The sequence below is a fragment of the Primulina huaijiensis genome, chromosome 15 (assembly GCF_012295235.1).
Source record: "Primulina huaijiensis isolate GDHJ02 chromosome 15, ASM1229523v2, whole genome shotgun sequence".
NCBI lineage: Eukaryota > Viridiplantae > Streptophyta > Magnoliopsida > Lamiales > Gesneriaceae > Primulina > Primulina huaijiensis.
Genome location: NC_133320.1, coordinates 22283739 through 22308336, shown reverse-complemented (window position 1 = coordinate 22308336; position 24598 = coordinate 22283739). Strand labels below are relative to the sequence as shown.

The 24598-nt window shown below is 34.7% G+C and overlaps 4 protein-coding genes and 1 long non-coding RNA gene across 10 annotated transcripts; 2 read left to right on the top strand and 3 right to left on the bottom strand.

Annotated features, from left to right (window-relative positions):
* Positions 1-1675: 1675 nt before the first annotated feature.
* LOC140959648 (leucine-rich repeat receptor protein kinase HPCA1-like) lies at positions 1676-7088 on the bottom strand. Its single transcript, XM_073417583.1, has 19 exons — positions 6955-7088; positions 6202-6322; positions 6037-6108; positions 5832-5906; positions 5655-5726; positions 5401-5562; positions 5227-5301; positions 5079-5150; positions 4902-4973; positions 4737-4805; positions 4574-4648; positions 4389-4460; positions 4167-4301; positions 3607-4076; positions 3373-3525; positions 3048-3187; positions 2768-2987; positions 2434-2669; positions 1676-2230 (listed from the first exon to the last, which is right to left on the bottom strand). Exons 1-19 carry the CDS (start codon positions 7043-7045, stop codon positions 1745-1747), a joined length of 2868 nt encoding a protein of 955 aa, XP_073273684.1. The 5' UTR covers positions 7046-7088; the 3' UTR covers positions 1676-1744.
* LOC140959649 (uncharacterized) lies at positions 3378-7113 on the top strand. Of its 2 annotated transcripts, none has more exons than XR_012172034.1 (7): positions 3378-3505; positions 4375-4480; positions 4576-4669; positions 5852-5932; positions 6024-6084; positions 6687-6785; positions 6976-7113. It is a non-coding gene; the product is annotated as an uncharacterized lncRNA (long non-coding RNA). The 2 variants fall into 2 exon arrangements; XR_012172035.1 differs by having other exon boundaries at positions 5852-5939; positions 6011-6084.
* A 973-nt stretch (positions 7114-8086) lies between these two features.
* Positions 8087-11023, bottom strand: LOC140959775 (stearoyl-[acyl-carrier-protein] 9-desaturase, chloroplastic). Its single transcript, XM_073417789.1, has 3 exons — positions 10754-11023; positions 8958-9462; positions 8087-8825 (listed from the first exon to the last, which is right to left on the bottom strand). Exons 1-3 carry the CDS (start codon positions 10861-10863, stop codon positions 8265-8267), a joined length of 1176 nt encoding a protein of 391 aa, XP_073273890.1. The 5' UTR covers positions 10864-11023; the 3' UTR covers positions 8087-8264.
* A 3276-nt stretch (positions 11024-14299) lies between these two features.
* LOC140958709 (CMP-sialic acid transporter 4-like) lies at positions 14300-21306 on the top strand. 3 transcript variants are annotated; one of them, XM_073416270.1, is made up of 17 exons: positions 14300-14392; positions 14788-14898; positions 15233-15293; positions 15421-15484; positions 15575-15686; positions 15837-15916; positions 16356-16431; positions 16524-16624; positions 16833-16904; positions 17070-17118; positions 17253-17294; positions 17489-17610; positions 18011-18070; positions 18756-18804; positions 19629-19723; positions 19824-19918; positions 21026-21306. In XM_073416270.1, the coding sequence occupies exons 2-16, from the start codon at positions 14872-14874 to the stop codon at positions 19873-19875; spliced, it is 1062 nt and encodes a 353-aa protein (XP_073272371.1). In that variant the 5' UTR covers positions 14300-14392; positions 14788-14871; the 3' UTR covers positions 19876-19918; positions 21026-21306. The 3 variants fall into 3 exon arrangements, with proteins under 3 accessions (XP_073272371.1, XP_073272369.1, XP_073272370.1); XM_073416268.1 differs by lacking the exon at positions 21026-21306 and adding an exon at positions 20213-20669; XM_073416269.1 differs by lacking the exon at positions 21026-21306 and adding an exon at positions 20213-20669 and having other exon boundaries at positions 14306-14392; positions 14828-14898.
* Positions 20873-24527, bottom strand: LOC140958708 (uncharacterized). Of its 3 annotated transcripts, none has more exons than XM_073416266.1 (7): positions 24408-24527; positions 23552-24021; positions 23262-23444; positions 22812-22945; positions 21737-21905; positions 21403-21532; positions 20873-21304 (listed from the first exon to the last, which is right to left on the bottom strand). In XM_073416266.1, exons 2-7 carry the CDS (start codon positions 24011-24013, stop codon positions 21012-21014), a joined length of 1371 nt encoding a protein of 456 aa, XP_073272367.1. In that variant the 5' UTR covers positions 24014-24021; positions 24408-24527; the 3' UTR covers positions 20873-21011. The 3 variants fall into 3 exon arrangements, with proteins under 3 accessions (XP_073272367.1, XP_073272365.1, XP_073272368.1); XM_073416264.1 differs by having other exon boundaries at positions 23552-24050; positions 24408-24514; XM_073416267.1 differs by having other exon boundaries at positions 23678-24050; positions 24408-24514.
* Between the last annotated feature and the right edge of the window lie 71 nt (positions 24528-24598).

Genomic DNA, 24598 nt, shown 5'->3' with positions numbered 1-24598 from the left:
ATATATAGTTTTAACAAAACCGGCGGCCTATTGAAAAATGATCAAGAGGGGTACTTTGCTTTGTGCAATTTTATTATTTTGTTGCCTTGTGCCACAAAATCATGCACAAGTGCAGAGACGAGAATGCATTAAACAGCTTCAACCTTGTTCAGATTACCTCAGCAATAGCAAAAACCCACCGGAAAGCTGCTGTAAATCGCTCGATTTTGTGATAAAATCGATCCCGGAATGCTTGTGCAGCCTGATGAGCATCGAGGGGGCTAATCAAGCCGAACAAGCAGGCATCAATGTCACACAAGCGCAAACCTTGCCAGGGAGATGTGGCCAACATATCAATCCCTTCGGCTGCATTACAGGTATATTACATATACAGTAGTCAAACAAAAAAAAAACGTTTTACCATGTTACGGTGGGTCTGAGCTCTGATACTTATATCAAAATCATGGATTTAGGTATGACTTCACCCTAAAAGCAAGCTCAAGAGATGTAGATTGTCTAAGTATATATACAATTATCAAGAATTTAATTTATCTGATATGAGACATGTTAATTTATCTGATATGAGACATGGTATCCAAAAATCATGTTCACTGTTATGTGTTGGAATGTCTTTATAGACCACCCGCTAAACCCGCTAAATGTCTGGTAAAATTCACGAAAAGTTGTGTTAGATGTCTCATGTCGGATGTATTAAGTTATTGAGGTTTTATATATGGACTTTCATAATAATTACTCTTGAATTAACTTTTGGGGTTGAGTCAGACAAATCCACGATCTTAACCGATCATACCTACATTTCTTTCTATATAATTAACATCTTACGAGCACACATGTCCATAACATCAAAGAGAGACTTATTTTTCTTTTTAGATTTTTTTAAAAAAAAAACTATGTCTACATTAATTTTGAGCCGATTAATCGAGTATCGATTTGAATTCGGACTCGAAAATTTTAAATTATTCAAGTATTGGTGGGATAATTGAGACAGGAGAAATTGTTTTGGTGTTTCAGGGACACCCGATACACGATCGAAGAAATCAGTTCCAAATGCTGGCGCCACTTCCTTCAGATTGACATCCATAGCTCATGTTACTGTTTACGTTGCCATATTGCTAATTTTGAGGACATTTTAGTAAATTGACGAGGAACAGTACTATTACATGTCCATATAGAAGAATATATATTTTCTATTGAATATCAAATTTTTTTTATTGATTATCGACAATAAATTTTTGTTATTTTAGTCCAATGATTGACAGTAATTTTCGATGTCACATCAGTATTTTTCCATAATAAATCAGCAATTAAATCAAAATAATAAAAAAATAAAAGTTAATATATCAAAATCAAAATTAAAATTTAATGAATTGAAATCAAAATTGAACAAGTTAACTGATCGAAAAAATTATGCGATATTATTTACCATATAAAGATATCAACATATTTATAATATAGACAAAAACTTGTGTGAGACGATCTCACGAGTTGTATTTTGTGAGATGGATCTTTTATTTGGGTAACCCATGAAAAAATATTACTTTTTATACTAAGAGAGTTATTTTTTATTGTGAATATCGATAAGATTGACATGTCTCACAGATAAAGATTCATAAGACCGTTTCACACGAGACCTACTCTTATGTGTATTGTTATCCAGCGTAACGATTCAGCCAAAATAATGAAATGCTTAATGGTAAAATAATCACATTGAAGAGTAAGCTACATGTATGCAAAAAGTCGAATATTACTTGGGTTCTACTTTGATCGGAAGCATGTATCCAACACTACATTCAAAAGCACCTCCCTTTCTAGCCAAAGATTCATTGTAAGGATGTTTACCGGATCCGAATTCTGTTGCAGATGATGATGCGGAGGTTGAATTTGTGTTTAGGCCATCGTTGTGTAGAATATATTCGAGTGTTTTAACTACTTCATTCATTGTTGGACGAACTGAAGCTGATTCCTCCACGCATTGCACTGCCAATTCTACAAATCTTGAAAATCCTATAAGATTTGGTGTGTTTCTGATGGTGGGATCCATTATCTCCCTCAATCCGTAGTGTGATTCGTCGTGCTTATCAATCGCCGTTCTTATTTCGCGGACTATGTACTTTCCCTTTTCAATTGGCTGTTTTGCAGATATCAGTTCGAGCAACACCACACCAAAGCTGTAAACATCGCTTTTCTCTGTTAATTTTTGTGTCATGTAGTATTCGGGATCTAGATATCCCTGCAAACAGGTTAAAAGAACCAACTTCTATCAATACTCTGTTGGCCATGCATCAAACTATTTGACTGGATGGAGAAAGAAGTAAAATTCTCATTCAAGGAGGATTCTTGAGAATTGTGCATGTAATTCTGAAGTAAAAAGCAATTAGTTTGGTAATTGTTGAGGGGGAGGATTCTTCAGAAACTTAGTTGCAGAATGCTCACCAATGTGCCTTTAACTTGAGTTGAAACATGGCCTTTTGAAGCCTCGGAGACCAATTTAGACAGTCCAAAATCTGCAACTTTTGCTGTTAGATTTTCATCCAACAAAATATTGGTAGACTTGACATCCCTATGAATTATTGGAGGATGTGCAAGCTCGTGTAAATAAGCTAATCCTCTAGCCGAATCAAGTGCGACACGTATCCTCCTCTTCCAATCTAGATGAGTTCCACTCCTTCCTGTATATTTGGAAAAAAAAAAAAAAAGAAATTTGTGCTGAGTTCTGATCTCAAAATCAATCATATGGATTTGAAATCTTTCACCTCATTGTCCCCACCTGTAAGATTTTCTCTTAGTGTTCCATTGGCCATGAATTCATACACTAACATTTGTTCACCTTGTTCGAAACAAAATCCCACCAAGCCAACCAGGTTTTTGTGATGAACTCTTGAGAGCAACTCGATTTCGGTCTTGAATTCGAGTCCACCTTGCATGGAACCTTGTTGAGCCTTTTTTACTGCGACCAGTTTTCCACTGGAGAGCATTCCTCTGTATACCTGAAATCATAAACGAGTAAATAGCTACAGTTTATTAGCAACAATTATCAAGAAATCTACCTTTCCATAACCTCCTGAGCCAATCTCATTGCTTTCAGAGAAGTTACTGGTACATTTCTTGAGCTCGTCATAAGAGAACCATCTGGCTCCTTTTAGCTGTGGTGCACCTCCACTCTCATTTCCCTTTGGAATCCAACTTGCTGGATTCAAAAAAATAACAAATTCTAGTTAAAAAAATGGAAGCTATCATTATCAGGGGATGAGAAGGAATAATGACAAAAACAGCATAAAACTCGATATATGGGAGGGAGGATGCGCTGAAATACTTCCATCTTTCAAAAATTGATGGGAGTTGAAATTGCAATGCTAGTAAAATGAGAATTACCAAATGGTTTATGAACTGAAATGGCTTGTTCAGCACGTCTTTTCTGTCGAAGGGCGTATATCCCTAACCCAGCTAGCACCAGCACAAGAAATGCTCCGGCAATTGATATCCCAGCAATCGTAATCAAGCTAAAGTGAGTTCTCCTATGATCATCTGAAGTATCCATATTGTTTATATAATTAAGCCATACATTCTAGAATTCTTGAACTGGAATCATGATCTAATCAAATTTACCTCCGAAAATGTATGGAGATGCTATGAAAAAATAGGGTCCAAACTCTGCAGAAGGCTTAAATGTTTGGTTACTCATAGCAAATCCAAGTCTCTGAACCTCTGATCTATTGAAGTACTTGGCGTTGGATGGAAAGAGTCCTAGCTGCACCTGGAGATAGTCGTCTACATTGAAAAAGGGATTCTGCACCGAAACCGATCCCGGGGAAAGGCCTAGTTTTAACCAAAGGCTCATTTCCAGGGAATGAAACAAACTGGCATTAGACAATTCTCGGAATAGTGGTGCTCTAAAGTATAATGTTCCTTCATAAGGATATGCACATTCGCAGCTCTGTGGGTTGAGTTTTTGATCAGCTTCACACAATTGACTTCCACAGTTTGATAAGCTTGTGGTATAAGGTCTTGCTGATTGCTGAATCTGACAATAAATTGTGTTTTCGAGCGAAGCTGAGCATAGAGGATTTCCAATCAATCTGTAGCACGGAAGAAAATTTTGTCGTTAGTCTGATAGTAAATGTTTATTTTCGATGTTATGACGAACACAAAGTATGAACAGTCCTTACTCTAATGTACTTTTGTATTCAGATCCAAGTGTTACTGATGATATGTCGTTGTTTTTCAAGTCAACTAGTTGCAGCTGCTCACTAACGTTGCCACTCATGTCTAATTTGCCAGCAAATGCATTGTTCCTCAGTTTCCTGTTGCACATTTTTGTTATAACTTTATGGAAAAGATACTATTTTTCTAACGATTGGTATATATATAGCCCAGATTTTTCGACTCACACTTGCTCAATCTGAGGTAAGTTGAAAATTTCTGGGGGCACAGATCCTTTTAGAGGTCCATATTCGATCACCCTGACAAGCAGACCATACAGGTAAAAAGAGACCCGACAGTATGGTTCTTGATTTTAAGGTTATGGGAATCAGTTTTCATGTTTCTGACCAGTAAATAAATACTTGATACTCACAGAGTGTTTAGTGAACTTAAGGTCGAGAACCAATTTGGAGCTTCTGATCTCTTGAAAGAGTTGTTACTCAAGTCCCTGTCGAAAAATAGTTCTAAGGTATGTTTTTGAATAAAAATAAGAAGAAATTATCTTAACAATGGCAACCAGCGGTAGTAGTTCTTACACATAATTAAGGGAGTTCATTCCTGTTAAGTTGGGTAATACACCAGACAACATATTGTGAGCCAAATTTCTGCAATGAAATTTCGTATGTCCGGCATCACTCTCTAGGAATATACTTGACGATGGAAAGAAGAAGGATTCCATTCGATGAAAAAGAAATACTCACAATTCAGTGATCTTAGTGAGGTTGTTTAGATTTGAGGGGACACTTCCTTTCAGGGAATTGCGGTCAAGCCGACTGGGATACATAATTATCGAAGCCAAAAAAGTAAGAAAATGGCTCAGATTTAAAGACGCAGTTATTAAATCACAAGGAAATCTAGTAAGATTAGAGTTCACTCACAGAACCTCAAGTGACTGAACCAATCCTAGGGTGGATGGAATGTACCCTTCGAATTCGTTTCCATCAAACAATCTGTCAATTTTAAACTATAAAAGAATCCAAAACATCGGAGAAGATGAGAGCGTGAGTACTTCGTTTGGTGACTTACAAGTGTATTAATGACATATCTGAGCTAAAAAGTTGTTCTGGGATTTGGCCTGAAAGCTGGTTCTTGTTAAAATGGCTGCAAAGCTATTTTGAATCAGAAATCTTGAAAGGAAGACACATAAAATATATTATCAAAACAGATGAGAACGACTTTCGAGACTTTAGCTTCACTTACAAGTGTCTCGCCTTTTTAAGGAGGTCAAGTCCAAGAGTACTATTTGATGAGACAGGCAATGGTCCTCTCAACTGATTTTCAGCAAGATCCAACCAATATAACTTGGAGAGTTTACCCAAGGATGGCGGTATCTCTCCGGTTAAATTATTGGTATTAAGCGCCCTGAAAATGTAAGTGTTAGTAATTCCATAAGAAAGACAAAGATAATGCCTAAAGGAATTCATATGTTAAGATGATTAATTAGAAATTCTTACAGAAAAGTAAGCTCGGAAAGATTTCCCAATTCACTTGGTATGGTATCTGTAAAGCTACAACCAGCAAGAATTCTGAAGAAAATATGCGCAAATAATGAAACCAATGCTGATTGCAATATTACAAAAGATTGAAGAACTATTGTGGATCTTGAATGGTTTAGAGCTATTTGATCTTACAATATGGTCAATTTTTGCAGATCTCCTAGCTGTGGGGAGAGAGGACCTGTGAGGCCAGTGTTGAATGACAAATCCCTGAAATCAATAACTTCGATTCTAAGGTTAAAGGTTGATAGTTAGACCGAATAGCGTGCCACTAATCTCTTGGCTATTAGGATGTCTAATGAAAACTTTTAAAGTTTTATGTTACAGGTGCAGAACTTACAAGGAAATTAGTTCGGTGAGGCCTCCTATGTCTCCACTCATTTTACCGGTTAGTCCCATGGTTGATAAACCCCTGAAAAATTTATTCATTTCATATTTAATGAACTAACAAACAGAAAGCAATCTCCAGAAAATTGTGAATTCTATGACATTATTATATACTTACAGAGACGTTACTCTTGAGTTGTTGCATGAAACTCCCTCCCAAGATACACAAGGATCATCTGACTTATCCCAACTCGGCGGTGTCTTTCCCCACTGATCTTTTAGCGATCTAAGTACAGCAGCTGCACACATCCATTTTAAAATCACTAGGCACGAACATGAACTAGAAAGTGTTTTACTGCAAACATTTCATCTTGTCCCTTCATGGATATAACATTAGCAGACAGAAAAGAGCGATTATAAACACAAAAAGTGTATGTTTCTTGGTAAACTCCTGCGTGGTTACTATCTATTTTAATTCTCTTTTTGTTATCTATACTCTTCTCTTGCACTTCTAGACTGCACAGTTTTACAAAATAAACATTCCATTCCTAATAGGAGGATCAATTATGGCGGCTCATAGCTCTTCTGAAGCGACAAATTACACAACCACGAGGACATAGGTCCAAAGTACTTAACAAAATGCTGTATCATGTCTGGTTTCAGGTTTACGAGTTGAGTCGATACATGTTCATGAATAGAACATGGAAGATCATGAAGCAACCAGGAAGTCACACAACTACAAGGAACACTAAATTTGGTCGTGTAAGTGTCCTCATTGAAACTATTTCCCTAATTTCTAAAAGAGCTTCACTATCATAATTAGTCCGATCCCAAGACGCGTTTCTAACAAGAAAGATGCACACATGCAAGCATCTGCACGCACACAAACAACAAGCTAAAAAAGCAAGTAGCAGAAAATAATTAATTTTACCATCTTCCGGATTTGTTGCAGAATAGATATTATGAAGAAATGTTGAGAAAATCAGCAGATGATAGCGAAAAAGCCTCAGCTTGGCCGCCATTATAGGTGTAATGAAACTCCTCCTTAATCTATATAGCAAATGATATATTATGCTACCTTGAAATCCTGCAACAGCATGCTCGTTTGGAAGATCAATGGAGAAAAAATAAGTAAAAGAACATAATAAATGTTCTTGACTATGGTAGTGTGTTTGAGTAGAATGCAGAAATCTTGAAATTGAAGAGAAATAAAAACAGAAAGAAAGAATGTGCTAGCTAGGTTGGTAGGAGTGGTCAGGACAGGAGAAAAAGGTTGGAACTAATTCATTTGGTGTTTCAAATGATTGTACATTGTCTTAGAAGCCAAGCCAATTCAACTAATAGTCCACTAATAAAATCAACTATTTGCTATTCATGATTGGGTTTCTAAGAGATCTAGTAAAAAGTTGAGAAACTATATTATATTGGCATGATTTACGCATTTTATAAAGTATTATAATTTTTTTATAAAATCTTTTTTTTTGGTAAGAACAGTCTGTTGCATATGTTGGATTCGTTTGTCTCAAGAATCGAAAGTCTTCAAAATTATAGTCGAGGATATTTGGAATTTAGTTGCATGCATTTTTGTTGAGCTAAGATTCCTGCCGGCCGTCCTAGCCCATGCGACGTTTATTTGTGAATGTTGTTTTTTTTTTATTGCCCTAAAATATGTAAGTTTTTGGCTTCATTATTTTATCTTTTTCATGATTTTATCTATTAAAAAAAATAAATGGGACATGCATGGAAAAGGATACCATATGTTGTTTATTACTTTAGAAAGATCAACATTTGACTATCTTAACATCTTTATTTTAGATCGTGACTTAAATGAAAAGTTAATTAAATTTTATTTTCTGAGAAATTCTTTTTTTTTTAAATTATAATTTTGTTCATGTATTTTGTATTGCCGGATTTTACTGAATGAAATCCGATGGCTGAGTCCTTCAAGGTTCAATGCATTTAATACCAATAAATAATACATCACCATGATAAAGATTTAGAAACAAGCAGATTGCAGTACTCATAATACTGCATTCCACCCAGCTCGCACAAAAAAAAAAAAAACACTCAAATACGGTTACTGTTACCTCGTTGCAGTAATCAAGAATACAAAACATGCTGTATCTACAAAAACACATGCCAAAGGAAACAACAAATATTATTCAACCTGAGTTTTTAACAGAAACTGGATGGGCTGTAGGAGTTTCAAATGGTCGACTAAATTCATCAGCATAGCAGAATTCAAAGGTTGACTTCTCGACCAAATATCCAGCTAAATGGAGCAGATGACACCTCCTTTGCCCTTGCTGCTGCTCTCTCCTCCAACTTTCTAATTCTAGGTGGCAACTTACAAACGTAATCCTGTGCTTTACGCCCCTCGCCAGAAAGACCGGTCAATTTCTCGACCTCCCATCTAGCTACTAAAAATTCTAAGATATCAGCATAATCCTTCGCTGTGTATACTCCGAGTTTCTGTGCCACAGAAGAGTAGTTTTCGAATAAATTGTCGTCTGTCCCATCATACATTAAATGAGCAGGCATCGAGACCTTTTTCCTCATCATGTCAGCAAGACTCAATACTGTGCCATCAGGATCAATCTCAAAGAGCTTTTCGACAATTTTGGTATAGGCAGTTTCGTGACGTTTCTCATCTGCAGCAATGGTGCCACATATCTGAGCAAGTTTCACATCTCCGTGTTCTTTGGCAAGCCTTGCTGTGTTCCCATGAGAAATAAAAGTAGCCCTTTCTTGAAATGAAGTGTAGATGAATCCAAGATATGGGTTGTTCTCTGTTTGAGGATCCTGTTACATGGTTCGACAATCTGATACTTAAAATTTCATAAAAGAATACATACCAAAGACAACCTAAGATATGCACAAACAAGTCCATCGACTATTTTTAATATGCAAGCTATCAATTGATCATCCTCTTACCATTCCAGATCCAATCAGGTATTGTATGGTTTTCTCTATTTGCTTCATGTCTACACGTCCCGAAAGGTAAAGATACTTATTCAGAAGGTCACCGTGCCTATTCTCTTCAGCAGTCCATGCCCTTGTCCAAATAGCCCAAGGACTGAGGCTAGCACCAGTCTCATCTCGAACGGCATCTAGCGTGTTGATCATGGTTTGATAAGTTGGAAGTGCCTCCTCTGTAATCATATCTCCAACCAACACAACAAGATAGTCGTCGGGAATCTCCTTACATCTTTCTCTTAGTTCTTTAACTTGCTCGTGGAATCCTTCCGAAGCAGGGTCTGGCAGGAAGTCACTAGGTTGCCAAGACTTCTCGACGTTCTTTAGGATCACCAGGAGGTTATTTTCAGCCCAAGAGTGCAGAGAATTAAAAATCTCACGTTTTTCGGGTGGCATGGAATGAGTCACCTGAACATGTACTTCTCGTGGTGGGGTGAACGGCTTCTTGGCATTTCCAACGTTTCTACATTTAATCAACCAGAGATTCTAAGATACGGAAGTGAAAAATTGATTCATAAAACAATGAAAACTTAGAAGTCAAAAAGGCTTCAGCAAACTCTGTTAAATTAGACATCACATTCTGCAAGCACTAATACACTGTCTAAGATCTTCACACATTACACTTTTTTGGGGAGGTGCAGTAAATGTTTTCTAACAGCAAACAAAATCAAGGTCTTAGCTTCGAAGACAAATAGGCCTGAAGATGAGATGTTGTTCAGTTTAATTTCATTCATTTTCCAGAGAAGCAGATAGACTCCTTCCTTAAAACCAACCACACATTCCGGTTTCTTACCTTACATTCCATTCATAATTTCTTGAAATGTCCTCTCCGTATTTATTTCTTGCGGGATCCATCATATATTTTATGTAAACCACGACCACCCTTTTATAGTAATCGAGGATCACTAAGCAGTCATGTGAAAGATTGTAGTTCTTACTGCACAGGGAGAATAGTTATTTAAACTCTCGTCTTCATTTCCATAGTATTAACTATTAAAGTCCTAAGGCTGGAGTATCTTTTTGGCGAATACAATTGCATCACACGAAATATACAAAAAGTAGGTGAATTCATCGTGTTATGTAACATGCGGTGTTTATTTCAAACATGCTTTCATCTACCTCTTCACCACACCACCAACACCAACAACAGGAAATTTTTTTTTTTGGGCAATGCAACTTTTGTTTTTTAAAAAATGCAAAAAAAATAAATAAACAAAACATCTTTTGCTGATAAATAAAAACATAAGATCCAAACACTTTTTTTAAAAAAATGAGATAAAAAAGACAAATATCGTTGACTGGGCATGCATCACTTCAATTGAAAAAACTGCAAGACTAACACGAGAGGAAAGCACTTGTCTGGTAAGATTCAATGAACGCAATACAAAAAACATGTCCATACAGGAAATAATGCCGGTGAAAAACCGGGAAAAGTGCTTTTTACCCAGCAAATGCTCCCACATAAGCAAGATTTCGAACGTGCAATTCATTTACCACAAAGAAACTTAAAATTTTAAGATCAATTACAAGTCCCAAAAAACAAGAAATCCAAGCTTGACATTTTCATTCAATTTCTAATCAAATTAAACATTAAACATTAATAAATAAATTCACCAACCCCCACCCACACACACACACAAACAAACCCAACTCGTGATCGCTCGTACCGATTAAAGTAGCCATCATTCAGAAAGCAAAAACAAAACACACGCACAAGAATTTATGAGAAAAATAGAATGGAAAAAAAAACTTACGCAGAGGGCGAATGAACGGTCGAAGCCATGACAGTTTTGTGAGATCTGGTCTGAGGACCGCCTAAAGAAGGCATCTTGTATTGAGGTAAGAAGCCAAGTTTAAGTGCCATTTTCTTGGATTCACAATGCTTGGATCCTTGAAAAGATCAAAACTTTCTCTTGATTCCACGATTTAATTTGATAAAACCCAAATGAGGGAAAAAACCGTGTAGCTAGCTTTGCTTTGAGTAAAGGAAAAGGGAAGCAGCGAGAGAAGGGAAAAATGAGGTCCAGAGAGACAACCGCACTAATAAAAGGGCAAACCAGCCTAATAAAAATAAATTTCTTCATAAAAATTTTTTACTATAAAAATATATTAAATTAGATTGTTAGTCTTAATTTACTAATTGATATTGAGTAGGTCTCTCAACAGTATGGGTGTCAAAATACGACACGACCCGTCAACCCGACACGAAAAAAATCAGGTTCGGGTTGGGGAAAAAATAAAAAAATTTGGGTTAGACGGGTTGAGTCGGGTTATACGGGTTCGTATTCGGGTTGGGGGTTTTCGGGTTGCTTCGGGTTCGGGTTGGGGAAAAAATAAAAAAATTTCACTGGTTGACCCGAAACCCGACTCACCCGACCCGATTGACACCCCTACTCAACAGTCTCACGAATCTTTATCCGTAAGACGGATCAACTCCATCGATATTTACAATAAAAAATAATACTTTTACCATAAAAAAATAATATTTTTTCATGGATGACCTAAATAAGATATATGTTTCACAAAATACGACCCGTGAGATTGTCTCACACAAATTTTTGTCATTGATATTACATGATTTTTTTAGAAAAATCACTCATTTTATCGACTAAATTTAAATATCTTCAATTTTATTTATACATAAAATCTATAAATATATTATTATAATATTGGCAATTACTTAATTTTCTCGACAATATCCACTCTCTTTTCCACTATCTTAATATCAATTTTTCCTAATGAATAATTTAAGATAATCGTCATTATATTTATATAAAATTTTATGTTTAGTCAATGAATGTGAAGGACGGCTAATATATAAAATTATTTAGGTGATTATTTATTAATATCCGTACAATTTATTTTAACATTTTAAAAAAACAATACATATCATTTGAACTAAATTAATTTAACAATAATTAATGTACTAAGTATAACTAAGACTATACATGTGAGCGTGTTTGATTTATTGGACACTCATGTGAGCGATGTTGCGTCTACCTATCGGATGTACAATTTCATGGAATAGGTTTTTGTGAGACGGTCTCACGAATCTTTATCTTTGAAACGGGTCAACCTTATCGATATTCACAATAAAAAAGTAATATTTTTAGCATAAAAAGTAATATTTTTTCATGGATGACTCAAATAAGATATCTGTCTCATAAAATACGACCCGTGATACTGTCTCACACAAGTTTTTGCCAATGACATCCAATATTGTGAACGTCATTTTAACAGTGGATGTTTAGGAGATCAATTATATATATATATATATATATATATATACTATTAAGTTTGTGTGAATACAAAATTAGACTATAATGTAAAAGAAGTTTGTGTGAATACAAAATTAGACTATAATGTAAAAGTAGTTGGATGTCAAATTAATAAATTAAAATAAACCAAATAAGTGAATTTATGATGAATAAAATTTAATTATAATTATTATTATAAATTAATTTTTCTATATATTTTCATTAATTAAAAAAAATCGAAAGTGAGAAATATAATATAATAAACAATGGGCTAATTATTAAATGCCCACAGATTTGTAGTTGAAATGGTTGGCTTTGCATTGACTGTGGTGAGGGGAAGAGCGATGATTCCTATGATGAAACCTAAAAAAGTCTCCAGCACTTGCAAATTGCCCGGCTCGTGCATTACATTTGATTGACCACCCGCAGACAAGTTGTATGTATATATTTTTTAAATGGAATTTTGATTTTTAGTTTTTATATTTATAAATTTGAAAATGATGCAGACAAGTTGTATTGTATCGTATAGTTTGGTACACAGGATAAGAGATAGATTGATAAATAATCATCTTTATTCCACGTTTGATATCATTTTATAAAGCTCATGATAATCCGTGATAAATAGTTTTATACAAGGATAATGTATCTATTTTATGAAATGTGATAATTTTAATTTAATAATAAAAAATACCACAAATGACTTAATTGCCTTCAATATGTAAAAATCTTAAATCATATTGTTCTCTCATTTCACCACTCAGTCAAATAAATATTTTTATTTATTTTTATATATTATATAATATGATAATTATATAAATGAACTCGAAATAATTATATAAATTATTTTTATAAATCTCAATAAAATTATTAGTATCACTCGATTAACTTTAAAAATTGATATTTGACTTGACTCACAAAATCAAGTGCTCAATTATAATATTATATAATATATAAAATTAAGTAAAAATAAATAAATCATGCAAGAAATGTCGACGCATGAACAGATAAGAAATATGAACTCAAGCAACAACTTTGAAATTATAAAATTTATTATGATAAGGTTAATTTTGTCATTATAATCTAATATATAAATTTAATCACTCTTATTAAAAGCATATCAAACATTAAATATAATATCATACATCTTATATATCCTTAACTTATCCTTATATTATATATCACATGTTTATCTTATCATGTGTACCAAACTATGGCTATATATATTTTTAATATAATTTGGATTTTTAGTTTTTATATTTATAAAATTAAATATTAAATTTTCAGAACAATATATACATACGTTAGAACAAGTAAAATTTCGATGACATATTGAGATAAACAAGAGTATAATTTATTGTTATTATTATTATTAAAAGGAGGTTTTTGTTTTAATGTAAATGATGAGAAAAATTAAAAGCTATGGATAAATAAAAACATCTCATAAACAAGTCAATTGTATTAATAGGTGAGATGAGATTGAGCATGGGATGAAGCTAAAACTCAAAAAATTAACACAAAAATTCTTGTGAAACGGTCTCACGGATCAATTTCGTAAGTCGAATATCTTATTTGGGTCATCCATGAAAAAATATTATTTTTTATGCTAAGAGTATTACTTTTTTATTGTGAATATCGTTAGAGTTGACCCGTCTCACAGAGAAAGATTCGTGAGACCATCTCATAAGAGATCTACTCAAAAGTTAAAAGGACAAAATCTTTCAAATACTTGTATACCAGCGTATCGAAGCAAACATAAAACATAGATTTTTTTAAAGTTATAAATTAGATCCGAATATTTTATGTAATTATTGATAATAAATGATTTTTTTAAAGGAATCATGGGTGATATTTGGTAGTTTTATAAAATTTTCAACAGAAGTTTTCTTTATAATTATTTTTTCATAAATAAAATTTATAGCAAACAAATTGTAAATTAAAAAATAAGGATTGTACAACATAATTAATTCAAGAAAGCCCAAAACATTAACATAATTAATTCGAGAAAGCCCAAAACATTTCCAGTAGAAGCCCATTTCAGGCCACAACGCAATCGCGATCCAGCCCTTCTTCTTATTCCATTTTACTTGGTGACTAACCAAGTTTGTTTCTGTACCAAGAAGCTTTATTTGATTGAAGGTAGCGAAGTTTATTCGGTTGATTTTTGGAAATTCTTATGGATTGTTGATGCAAGATTCGTACTTTTTATGTAGTAGTGATAATGTAAACAAATTTTATGGTGTTTTTCTTGATATTAATCAATCAAGGGTAAGATTTGTTTTCTAATGAATGTGGATTTGTGTCTCGCGAGTGCCTGATGAAATGCCGCTGTGAATTGTTTATTTCGGTAGAGTAACGAAATGGGGTTTGCAACTCAAGTTAGAATCTCAATATGATACTTAGGTATTTGAGGGGAGTGAAACCTTGATCACAAATATACTGTCAGAAACACCATTCTGTGGTGGACTATGTCTTATTAGCTATTGATTATGAATATATCGCCAGCAATTTTTTTTAATCTTGTGAGCCTTTAGGTTGCAGCAGAAGTCTCACCTGACAGTATTATAACGACAGAGATATCATCAAATGCGACGATAAGAGCTAGAGAGGAGCAAAAAATGGAGTATAGAAGAATAAAGGACCAGGTTTTATTCTTCTTTTCACGTGCTTTCTTTTCAAAAACTTACCAATACTATGTATGACCCTGGGGAGTATCAAATATTTAAGAGGTTTCAGTTTTGCCCTAGCCTTTCGTTTTGTTAATTATGCATCACTGGTTTACCTGCATGTCGTCGCCTTTGTCTGCTGGCACAGTGCCTGTACAGGTTTCCATTTTCCAATATGAATTACATCAATTGAAAAATAGCATCATTCAGTTTTTATGGGCGGGTGTGTATATTCTCTATTTTGCCTATTAACCCAGTCCAACTCCATCCCGTTTCCTTCACACTTTTCATTGCGTAATTTCAAATCGTTTAGGATAAGGACCGTGTTATAGTTGATGATGATGTAGAGAATCTACGGGGAAGATCTCATTCAGGTGCCATACTCCTATCACTTACGTTTTGTGTTTAGCTTTACATTTTACTTCTCTTTTTTCTTGTATTCTCTCATTTTTCATCAAACATGCAGGTTAGTTGATCCTGATGTTTGCTATTGAATTACAGGATCTCCCAATAATGTGGCTGGTTTTGGAGGCGACTCTGGTGATCTGTCTAAGTGGAAGCGCAAGTATAAATGCCTTTCGATTCCTCTGCATTGTATTAACTAGATGCTGCAAAATAAATTTCTCATTTGTTACTTCTGTTTGTAAAAATATAGGTCGATTGTAACACTTGCATTGACTGTACTTACGAGTTCACAAGCAATTCTCATTGTCTGGTCAAAGAGGGAAGGAAAGTACGAGTACAGTGTCACAACTGCAAACTTTTTGGTGAGTTTATGCATTCCCTATTAGACTGTTTACACCAGTATCCTACCACAGTTGTTTTACTGTCAGTCATATCCCTCAATAGATTAAACAATTCCTGGCTTCTTACAAGAGTGTTCTGAAATTTATCTTCAGTTCCTTTTTTCTCACTAGGTAGAAGCTTTGAAATGTGCACTATCACTCGCTGCCTTGGTAAGAATATGGGGGAGCGAAGGTGTTACCGAGGATAACAGGTTTTCTACCCTTCGCTGTTCTGAGTCATTCGATAATGAATTGATAAACAGCAGAGATCTCAGATTGTGGACATATATTTTAATCATTTTAACCTGAAAAGGTTCTAGAACCAAAATTCTATAAAAGGTTACACGACAATACGATATAACAGAACCCGTTCAGCTTGAGTTTTGACAATAACTTTTATCATTTTATCAAATCTCAGAACTTGTGGGAGTTCAACTTACGAGCTTGCATTCATTAAATTTCATTAGGCCACACAACAAATATTTATGAAAAATGATATCCTGCAGATGACATCTTTATACCGACGAATATTGCCTTTTAACTTATTAGACTTGTATAATTGAACTAACATTCTATTTTGTGACCTTTTGAAATCACTTTTTAGCTGACCACAATTTTTTTTCCCACTTCAAAAATTTCTGCTCTCTGTAGGTTGAGTACTACATTTGATGAAGTTAGTGTATACCCCATTCCTGCAGCTCTTTATCTTATCAAGAATTTACTTCAAGTATGTTTCATTGTTATCTGGCAAAGTTTTCCACGGAATTTTGCATTCTGTTGTTGCATTGCTGATTTCTAGTATATATCGGTTTTTGGCAGTATTACATATTTGCATATGTAGATGCTCCAGGATATCAAATATTAAAGAATCTGAACATCATAAGCACTGGTGTGTTGTACCGTATCATGCTCAAGAGAAAGTAAGTCATTCCTCAATTTAAAGAATCTTGTCTCAACGTTTAAAATTTAGAGAAGTCCCTGTAAGTCTTCTCTGCGCATAGAGAGGATTAATGCATTTCTCATGTTATGTAAGTATCTTTTTCCTCTGCAATGGATGAGAAGATGATAAAGGACGATCTTCTAATTAAAAACTATTAATCAATTAAGAAAATGTATTTTTTCCGCCAGGTTGAGTGAAATTCAATGGGCAGCTTTCATTTTATTGTGTGCAGGGTGCACCACAGCACAACTCAACTCTAAGTAAGGATGCTTTGTGTTGGCTTTAAGCGTATATTCAGAGTGTTTGCCATTTTCTCTATGATGCTTGCACTAAATTTACTTTATTTGGTAACCATTCCATGATAATTATAAGAAGATTTGCTGTATGCATTTTTTTTGTACTTACTGATAGAGTTGTTCGTGCAGTTCCGATCAAGTAATGCAAACTCCTTTTCAAGGCTGGTTGATGGCAGTTGTAAGTTTATTAACTCAAAGTATGGTAGTGTTATGTTATCGCTTGATTGTGTGTTGGATAAAGAAAAGGGAATTATCATTTACTTGATTCTTGTAACTTGTTACTTTTGGTAACATTTTGAGTATATGTTCCAGATCATGGCCCTTCTCAGTGGTTTTGCTGGAGTCTACACTGAGGTAAATATGTATAAAAAATATTTTTTTCCCGAAGAAACAATCGATTGTTAAGTAATTGCAGCTTTTCATGTGTCACTATTAGCACTATACATTATTGATGACTAAATTCCACCAGGATCCTGTTGATTTTATTCCATTTGTTTTCTTTTGAAAAAGGCAAAAAGCTGTGAGGAAATATCTTTTGTTTTCTGTAGGCTATAGTTAAAAAACGACCTTCGAGGAACATTAACGTCCAGAACTTTTGGTTGTATGTGTTTGGGATGGTTTTCAATGCTGTTGCCATCCTCGTTCAAGATTTTGATGCTGTCGTCAACAAGTATATTGCAATTGATTTTCCCTATTATTTTTTCCTTCATTTTATGCCAGTGATGCAGGTTATGCTTGCAACATTATGTATTTACTGTGTTATTCCTAACCATTGTGGAGATCCAAATGAACGACATGATGTTCTGATGACTGTTAAATCCTACAATGATCTAATTTAATGAATGATGTACTGTGAATATTTTCATATGAATTATAATAAAGGTCACATCCATTGGCAATCTTCTTGCTTTAGAATACTGGGGAAGAACGAAGATTTGCTAAAGGATGATGCATAAATGTTTTCATGGAAAAGACAAATTTGAAATATTCATCACCTGCCTCTTGTTGGGTAATAAAAGTATGTATATGTATATGTTCTGCATTGACATGTATGTTATTGTTCTATACAGGGGATTCTTTCATGGGTATTCATTAATAACAGTTCTCATGATACTAAACCATGCTCTCAGGTATTAGTTGCTTAGTATTTCTTGAATTGACTTAACTGGCTGAAAGAGCATCAGTTTTAGTGTCGTTTATAATCTTCCTCTTATTATTTGATTATTAAAATGCTATGGAATGAGGCCGTTTTAGCCAGTGGTGGGGAAAGAAGTTTATCTTTGAGATGAAAACATCGAGTTGAAAGTTGTTGATTGCATATTATTCATTACTTGATTTTTGTCCTGTTGTGGTTTATGAGGAAAACTTTGCTTAGAAATTGATTCAAACTAAAATCTAGTTGGACCAAGTCTGTTGTCAAAAAGATTGGGGTCTTTCTTCTTGTTTCAAAGCTTGGTCGCCCAGCATCATGTAGAATGGTGCATCTTCGGAATTTGTCAGTCCAAAACAGTCACCAATTTTTTGATTTGATCCAAATCCCTACCTTTATAAATCAAATTCTCCTATGATTGAGATGAAATAATTAAAGCTCGGGTTGATTATGAAATGACACTAGTGTTTAACCTGAATTTAGAAAAAAAATCCAATTTGTATCTGTTGATTTTAAAAAAATGTTTTATGCCATTTTTCTTAGTCGGTTGTGAATATTTGTGGGATGCCTGCATTTATTTTCTTCAACACATTAATTAGTATCTTTTATTCCCGAGAATCTCAGCTTACTAAGGGTATTACCTAATATAGTTGATGTCATTGCAGTGGAATTGCTGTATCAATGGTCATGAAGTATGCAGATAACATAGTGAAGGTAAGGACTGTTTACTTTTTACTTGACAGCGCTAAGCATAAGTCAATTGTAAAATGACACCTTGGTCCTTTCTTGAGCAGGCAATAGCATAGCTGTAGGAAGAAAATTCCAAAACAGTCTTTATATGGATAAAATATCAAGAACAGTCACAGATATTATTATTTTTAAATGAGTGGGTTGATGTTTTTTCTTTTAAGTGTTTATGTTATAAGCAACTGGCAACCTCCCAAATTACTAGCCATGAGTATGATAATGGAGAAGACATGACTTTGATTGCTTCATGAGATTAAATTTTCCAGTCAAATCGGAGTTACCTAATTCATGAACTTAGATCGTTTCACCTGACAGCCAATTGAGTAATGGGTTCCTTTCGCATAGATAAATTTCAAGAAGATGAGAGAATAAAAACATTGATAGCACTTAACTAAGATACGCTTATCGGAATCCTCTTTCTCTACTCCTATGGCCAGTAGTGCCTATGGCTGATATGGAACTTAGATTGACTTGTCATTGCCAAAGGGAAATTACTGACCATTTTGTTTAGCTGGACATGGCTTCAAGTGCAAGGTGGTAGAAATAGTTTGGACAAAAACAAATAAATGATTGTGTGGTTTTTGTCCGCTGATTGTTTATGGAGTTGAGATCTACTGAGTAAGACTTAAAATATCATAGCCAGTATATATTTGTTGCCGAAATGTACACTGGAAAAAATAAAATATTTATGTGGGTTCCCAATTTTCACCTTCTATAAGTTTAAGAATGCTGACCTTTCTGTCCCATGAAAAGGAACAACAGATTCTTACCTAGCTTGATTATTTTTGCAGGTCTATTCTACATCTGTTGCAATGCTTTTGACCGCTGTTGTGTCTGTTTTTCTATTTGGATTTCATCTTTCTCTTGCTTTTTTCCTTGGTTCCACGTGAGTGCTTTCCCAATTTCACGATTCAGATACTAGCAAGTAAAATATGATCTGTACACTTCTTAAAATTCATATATGAATACGTGAATTGCCTTTGCAGTGTTGTTTCTGTCTCTGTTTACCTACATTCAATTGGAAAGCTCCAGAGATAGCGACAAATGGTATTTTTCATCCAGCTCGAGGGGTTAGTTCAAGGTTTAAACTACTTTCTTCTACTCTCTCCTTCCCTCTTTAAACTTTTTCAACTAGGGAATTCGACTGTATAAGTGCATACTAACTCGTAATTTTGAATTGGGCCATCATCAGAAGGAAGTTTAACTATATAAGATGATTGACAGTAAAAAGTCATATACGACTGGTCTGCAATACTGGTTTTACCATTTCGGCATTGTCATTGTGTATTCCCACATATGCGCTAATGTTGTTACCAGTTGAAGTCCAGCTTAGCTTCCCATTCTAGTTCTTATTAATAAATGCCTAGTTCTGCAGGCTCCACAAAAATGTCAGGGGGTGTTCTACGAAGAAGATGTTGCTATTGAGTTCACAATCAGCCTATATTGTGCTATTTTAGGTGGCTGTAGCTGGTGTCTAAGTGAAAAATAATAGGCTGTTTGTGAAGCTGTTGTTTTACAAGATTGAGCTGATGCTGTTTAGTTATCTTCACATGAGAAGATATTGACGGATTATTTTTGTGGTCATTGGATGTTTTTCACCTCTTCGTAATCATCCATCAAGTTCAAGTTCAAGTTCAAGTTCTTTAATTTATCGTTGGAGCTCAACATCAACAAGCTACTTCAATTGGATGAAAGAAAACCTGTGCCTCTTAAATTTATAGCTTCCCTGTACGATTTCATTCTCATATTTATAGCTTTTGATTACACTAGAAATATGAATTTAATGATCATCAACCTTTTTAAACAGTTGTAAATGTTACGGTGTTTTACAATCACGGGTTTGTGTTAATTCTAAATGGGGGAGGCTGGTGAAACTTTATTCGTTGATTGGTGGCGTATGACATATTAAGTTGCTTGGAATTATTTAAGATTGTCAAAATCAAATTGAACTCAAGTATATTTGACTATATCTTTGGACCTGATTATATATTTTATTAGGTCATGAGTTGATCAGTCCACCTGAGGCTCCCATGTATAATGTTTCACTCTCCTGATATTGGTAATGCTGAATTTGGTGATTTAAAATTCTTACTTTTATGAGTGATTAGTTTCATGTAGAACCAATCAAAACTACATTTTTCCAAAACACTGAACTAATTCAACCTACATTTTTGTTACAAAACACTAGATACAGGGATTTTGTGCGTGCTTTTGTTGCTTACCAGCTCTTTGGAACATTCGGATACTGAGCACATTGATGTGTCGTCCTTAAGATTAAGATTTGACAAAGCCTTGCCCAATAAATCCGTTGTTGATGACATATCTGGTGCTTCGACAGAGTTATTGTTATCGTCCCCATTTTTGTTCGAAAATTGGGTGGTCGTTTCACCACTAATTTCCTGCTGAAGCTTCTTGAATTCATCTTCTATATCTTCTTCAACTAGATCTGTATATACAGGGGATGATTCTGACATATCCACATAAATGCTTGTTAGATATCCGTGTTATGTTTCAGTTTCCATTAAAAATTGGTTTTGAGCTCTAATCTAATAAAAAAAAACCTACCTAAAACACTATCAACTTGTTTCATAGAATGAATATTCTCATCGATTTCCTGCAGACAGAGCTCAACTTCTTCAACTGTAATCTGATTTTCTTGTATCGCCCGGCTGCTGATTTGTATGGCCTCGGAAACCTAAATCAGGATATCACAAGTGTCACAATCTACAATTCAAAAGCGCTAAATTGTTGAGAGAAAATAAATTATAGGCCACAGTTGATATGAGATGAAGACCTAGTTTTATCAACAGTATACTAAAACTTCCAACGAAAAAATCCTACTTTTTGATGTCACATAAAACAAGAAAAAACGGAGGCAAGATTACCATAATCAACCCACCATTTTAGATGACTCGGCATCTGCAATGACCTGGATAACTTTCTCCACCCTCTCCAAAAGTGCAGTGCATTTTCCTCTGCTCAGAGATACCTGCTTCAGTTCTCTTGCGTATTTCAGGGCGACTATCTTGTTTCCAGATTTAAGAAAAGCTAGAGCTGAGTTCCTGGTTCTTGAATAGCAAAAAAAATCTCAAGAAAAAGAAAGTGTAAATTAAGTAGCTAGAATTTCATTTAACGGAGAATTGATTTTTCTACACAAGTACTTATTTTTGCAAAATCCCCCTATATCTAGAATTATCCACGCTGTTGAACACTGATGTTACGAAGTAGAACATTTTATGACGCCTTCTCTCCGCTGGCATTTACAGAATTTGGGCTGGCCACTTCAGATGGTATAAATGGAAGGAAACAGTGGGTTTTTTTAGCAGTTCTAAGTTCAGTAATCTCTCTCCAAGCATCTTTTCGACATCGTTTTATTGAATCTGGATAACCTACTCTTTCACAACCACCAAGTCCAAATGGTTTTTAAGTTGATACTTCCGGAGCATGTGGTTGTCAATTTTAAAGACTGGAGCTGGTTTAATGATTTAGTTGAGATTTTATTTATTAGGTTGTGATTGGTAGCAATGTTTCGTCTGCCAATAGTGGAGGTTGTTAGTTAACTCGAATTTTTGGGTATCCCTTTCGAACTGTTTTTCGATGGTATTTTTTTTTGTTCGATTTCCTAGCCTGTTGGTCAGTAGGTTTGTGCAGTCCTGTTGCTGCAATTTCTAGATTCTAAGTTAATCAGTCTTCATTGACCATACATGTTTTTTGACAAGCTACCAGTGAGATCAATATAACTAGTGAAAATTATTTCAAAATAAAAATAATAATAACAATAACGGTTAAAACTTAAAACACTATGTTCCATTAGACTTTAGTGACGGAGTGCATCAAGATTAAGTATTTCAATTTGACATGATAGGGTAGTACTTAATATCAATATTAGATTAAATCTTCAATTTTTAACAGTAGATGATAAATTATAATTCATCAAGCGTGGTATTTCCACATAATATAACTATGAGTCTTACTTGTGATATCGCTGGTCAATCACATTAAGCTGTTGTTCTAGCTTTACTGCAGTCCAAATCAAGTGCAAAACACTGTAGTCCATACTTGAGGCATTAGCAACTGCTCCCTCAGTAGTAAGACAAACTTTTACTCCCTATATTAGAGAAAAAAAGCATGGTTTATGGAAGATGAGAAAAACCGCCCCTTTAATTGATAGAACAATTGTTACATTATGAACCTATAAATCAGGAACTATACAATGGAATCCAAGTCTTAATATGAAAAACAAATGTATCATCATTGCAAGGAACTAGTAACATTATTACCTACTAAGACCACATTTCAGTGGAAAAATAGCAGATAACTCTCAAAACACAAAATCTAAGAACTAGAAGCCTGAAATGAAATTACGCTATATGCTAACAAAAACAAAGGAGGTTTCCCCTAGTTCAATATATCTTTTACATTACCTCTATCCGTTCAGCTGTGTTCATGATGAGGTGTTTTGCCTTGCCATGTGTTGACAAATAATTTAGAATCACAAGTGCTTCCTTTGATCCTAGACAAATATCTTGAAACTTTCTCATGGTAATGACACAAGAAATTGTCCAGTGGTTTTCGGACAAAGTCTTTAGCACTTCCAAAGCTCTTTCCTACAAAATGCATAATCATTTTCAATCTCTTGATTTAATAAATGTGGCAAAAAGAAAACAACAAGTAGCTAACAAAACCAAAGTTGAGAAAAATAGCGGCAGCAAACCTCTAAGAGTGCGGCAAGAATGTAACTGTCTCCGGAAAGAGTGAGACTATCATCGTTAGAAATTGAAGGACGAGACACCAAAAAATTTATTGATTTGCGAAGAAAGTGAGAGAGATGAGAAGTTACAGTAGGTGGATGAGCAGAGGAAAGCGGCAATAAGTCACCGGCTCGGCACATCTCCACAAGCACGCGGTGGAGGCACAGAGGGGACAAGCCATTTCGATGGAACCAGAGAGATTGAACATGGGAGGGGCAGATGAGGAAGATTCCGAGGTGACGTGCGACCTTAATAATCAAATCCCTCCAGAAAAGGTAAAGCGGTTCCCAATCAGATCTCTGTCCGCTTAGGGCTTTAAATCTTGCTCGTCCCTTATCCTCGTCATCCCAATCACTAACCTCTTTTTGAACAAAATCAGCCACCGCCTCTGCTTCATCTTTTTCGTTCTTTTCTTTGTTTTCCATAGCACCACCTACTTTTTAATAGGTATAATAATGTGTTCTGCGTCAAGTACCAATAATTACTCAAAATGCCAAGGCTTTTAATTAGAGCTTCAGCAGATTTTCCCTTTCCTCCACAGGAATGCATAACAAATAAATGACTCGCCAAAAAGATTTAAAAAATCAATAATCTCTAGTACCTTACGAAGAGAAATTTCTTCATCCATTCATGTTACACGGGAATTTCACAAGAAAAAACTCAATTACTTAACTCATTTTTAAATTTAACTTTTCTCCGTATTCATCACAAGAAATTCCCATGAAAATTTTTACATAACTCGCCACGAAATTCCAAGCGACAATTCAGTAAAAATTAATACCTTATCTGAAACAAAATTCAGTAGAGGAACATAATTACCTTAGAAAATAGAATGAGGAGAAGAAGCGATCCAAGTTCCTCTCCTCCATCTTCAGGCATATTTGCAGAACGTCCGGGATTCATTTATCGAAATTTGACTTCTTGGAATGTCATTGGTCCAATCGGGTGAAGTTTCTGTGGACTATGGCCCATTTAGGGCTTCAATAATAATCCAGCTGTTTGGATTTGGT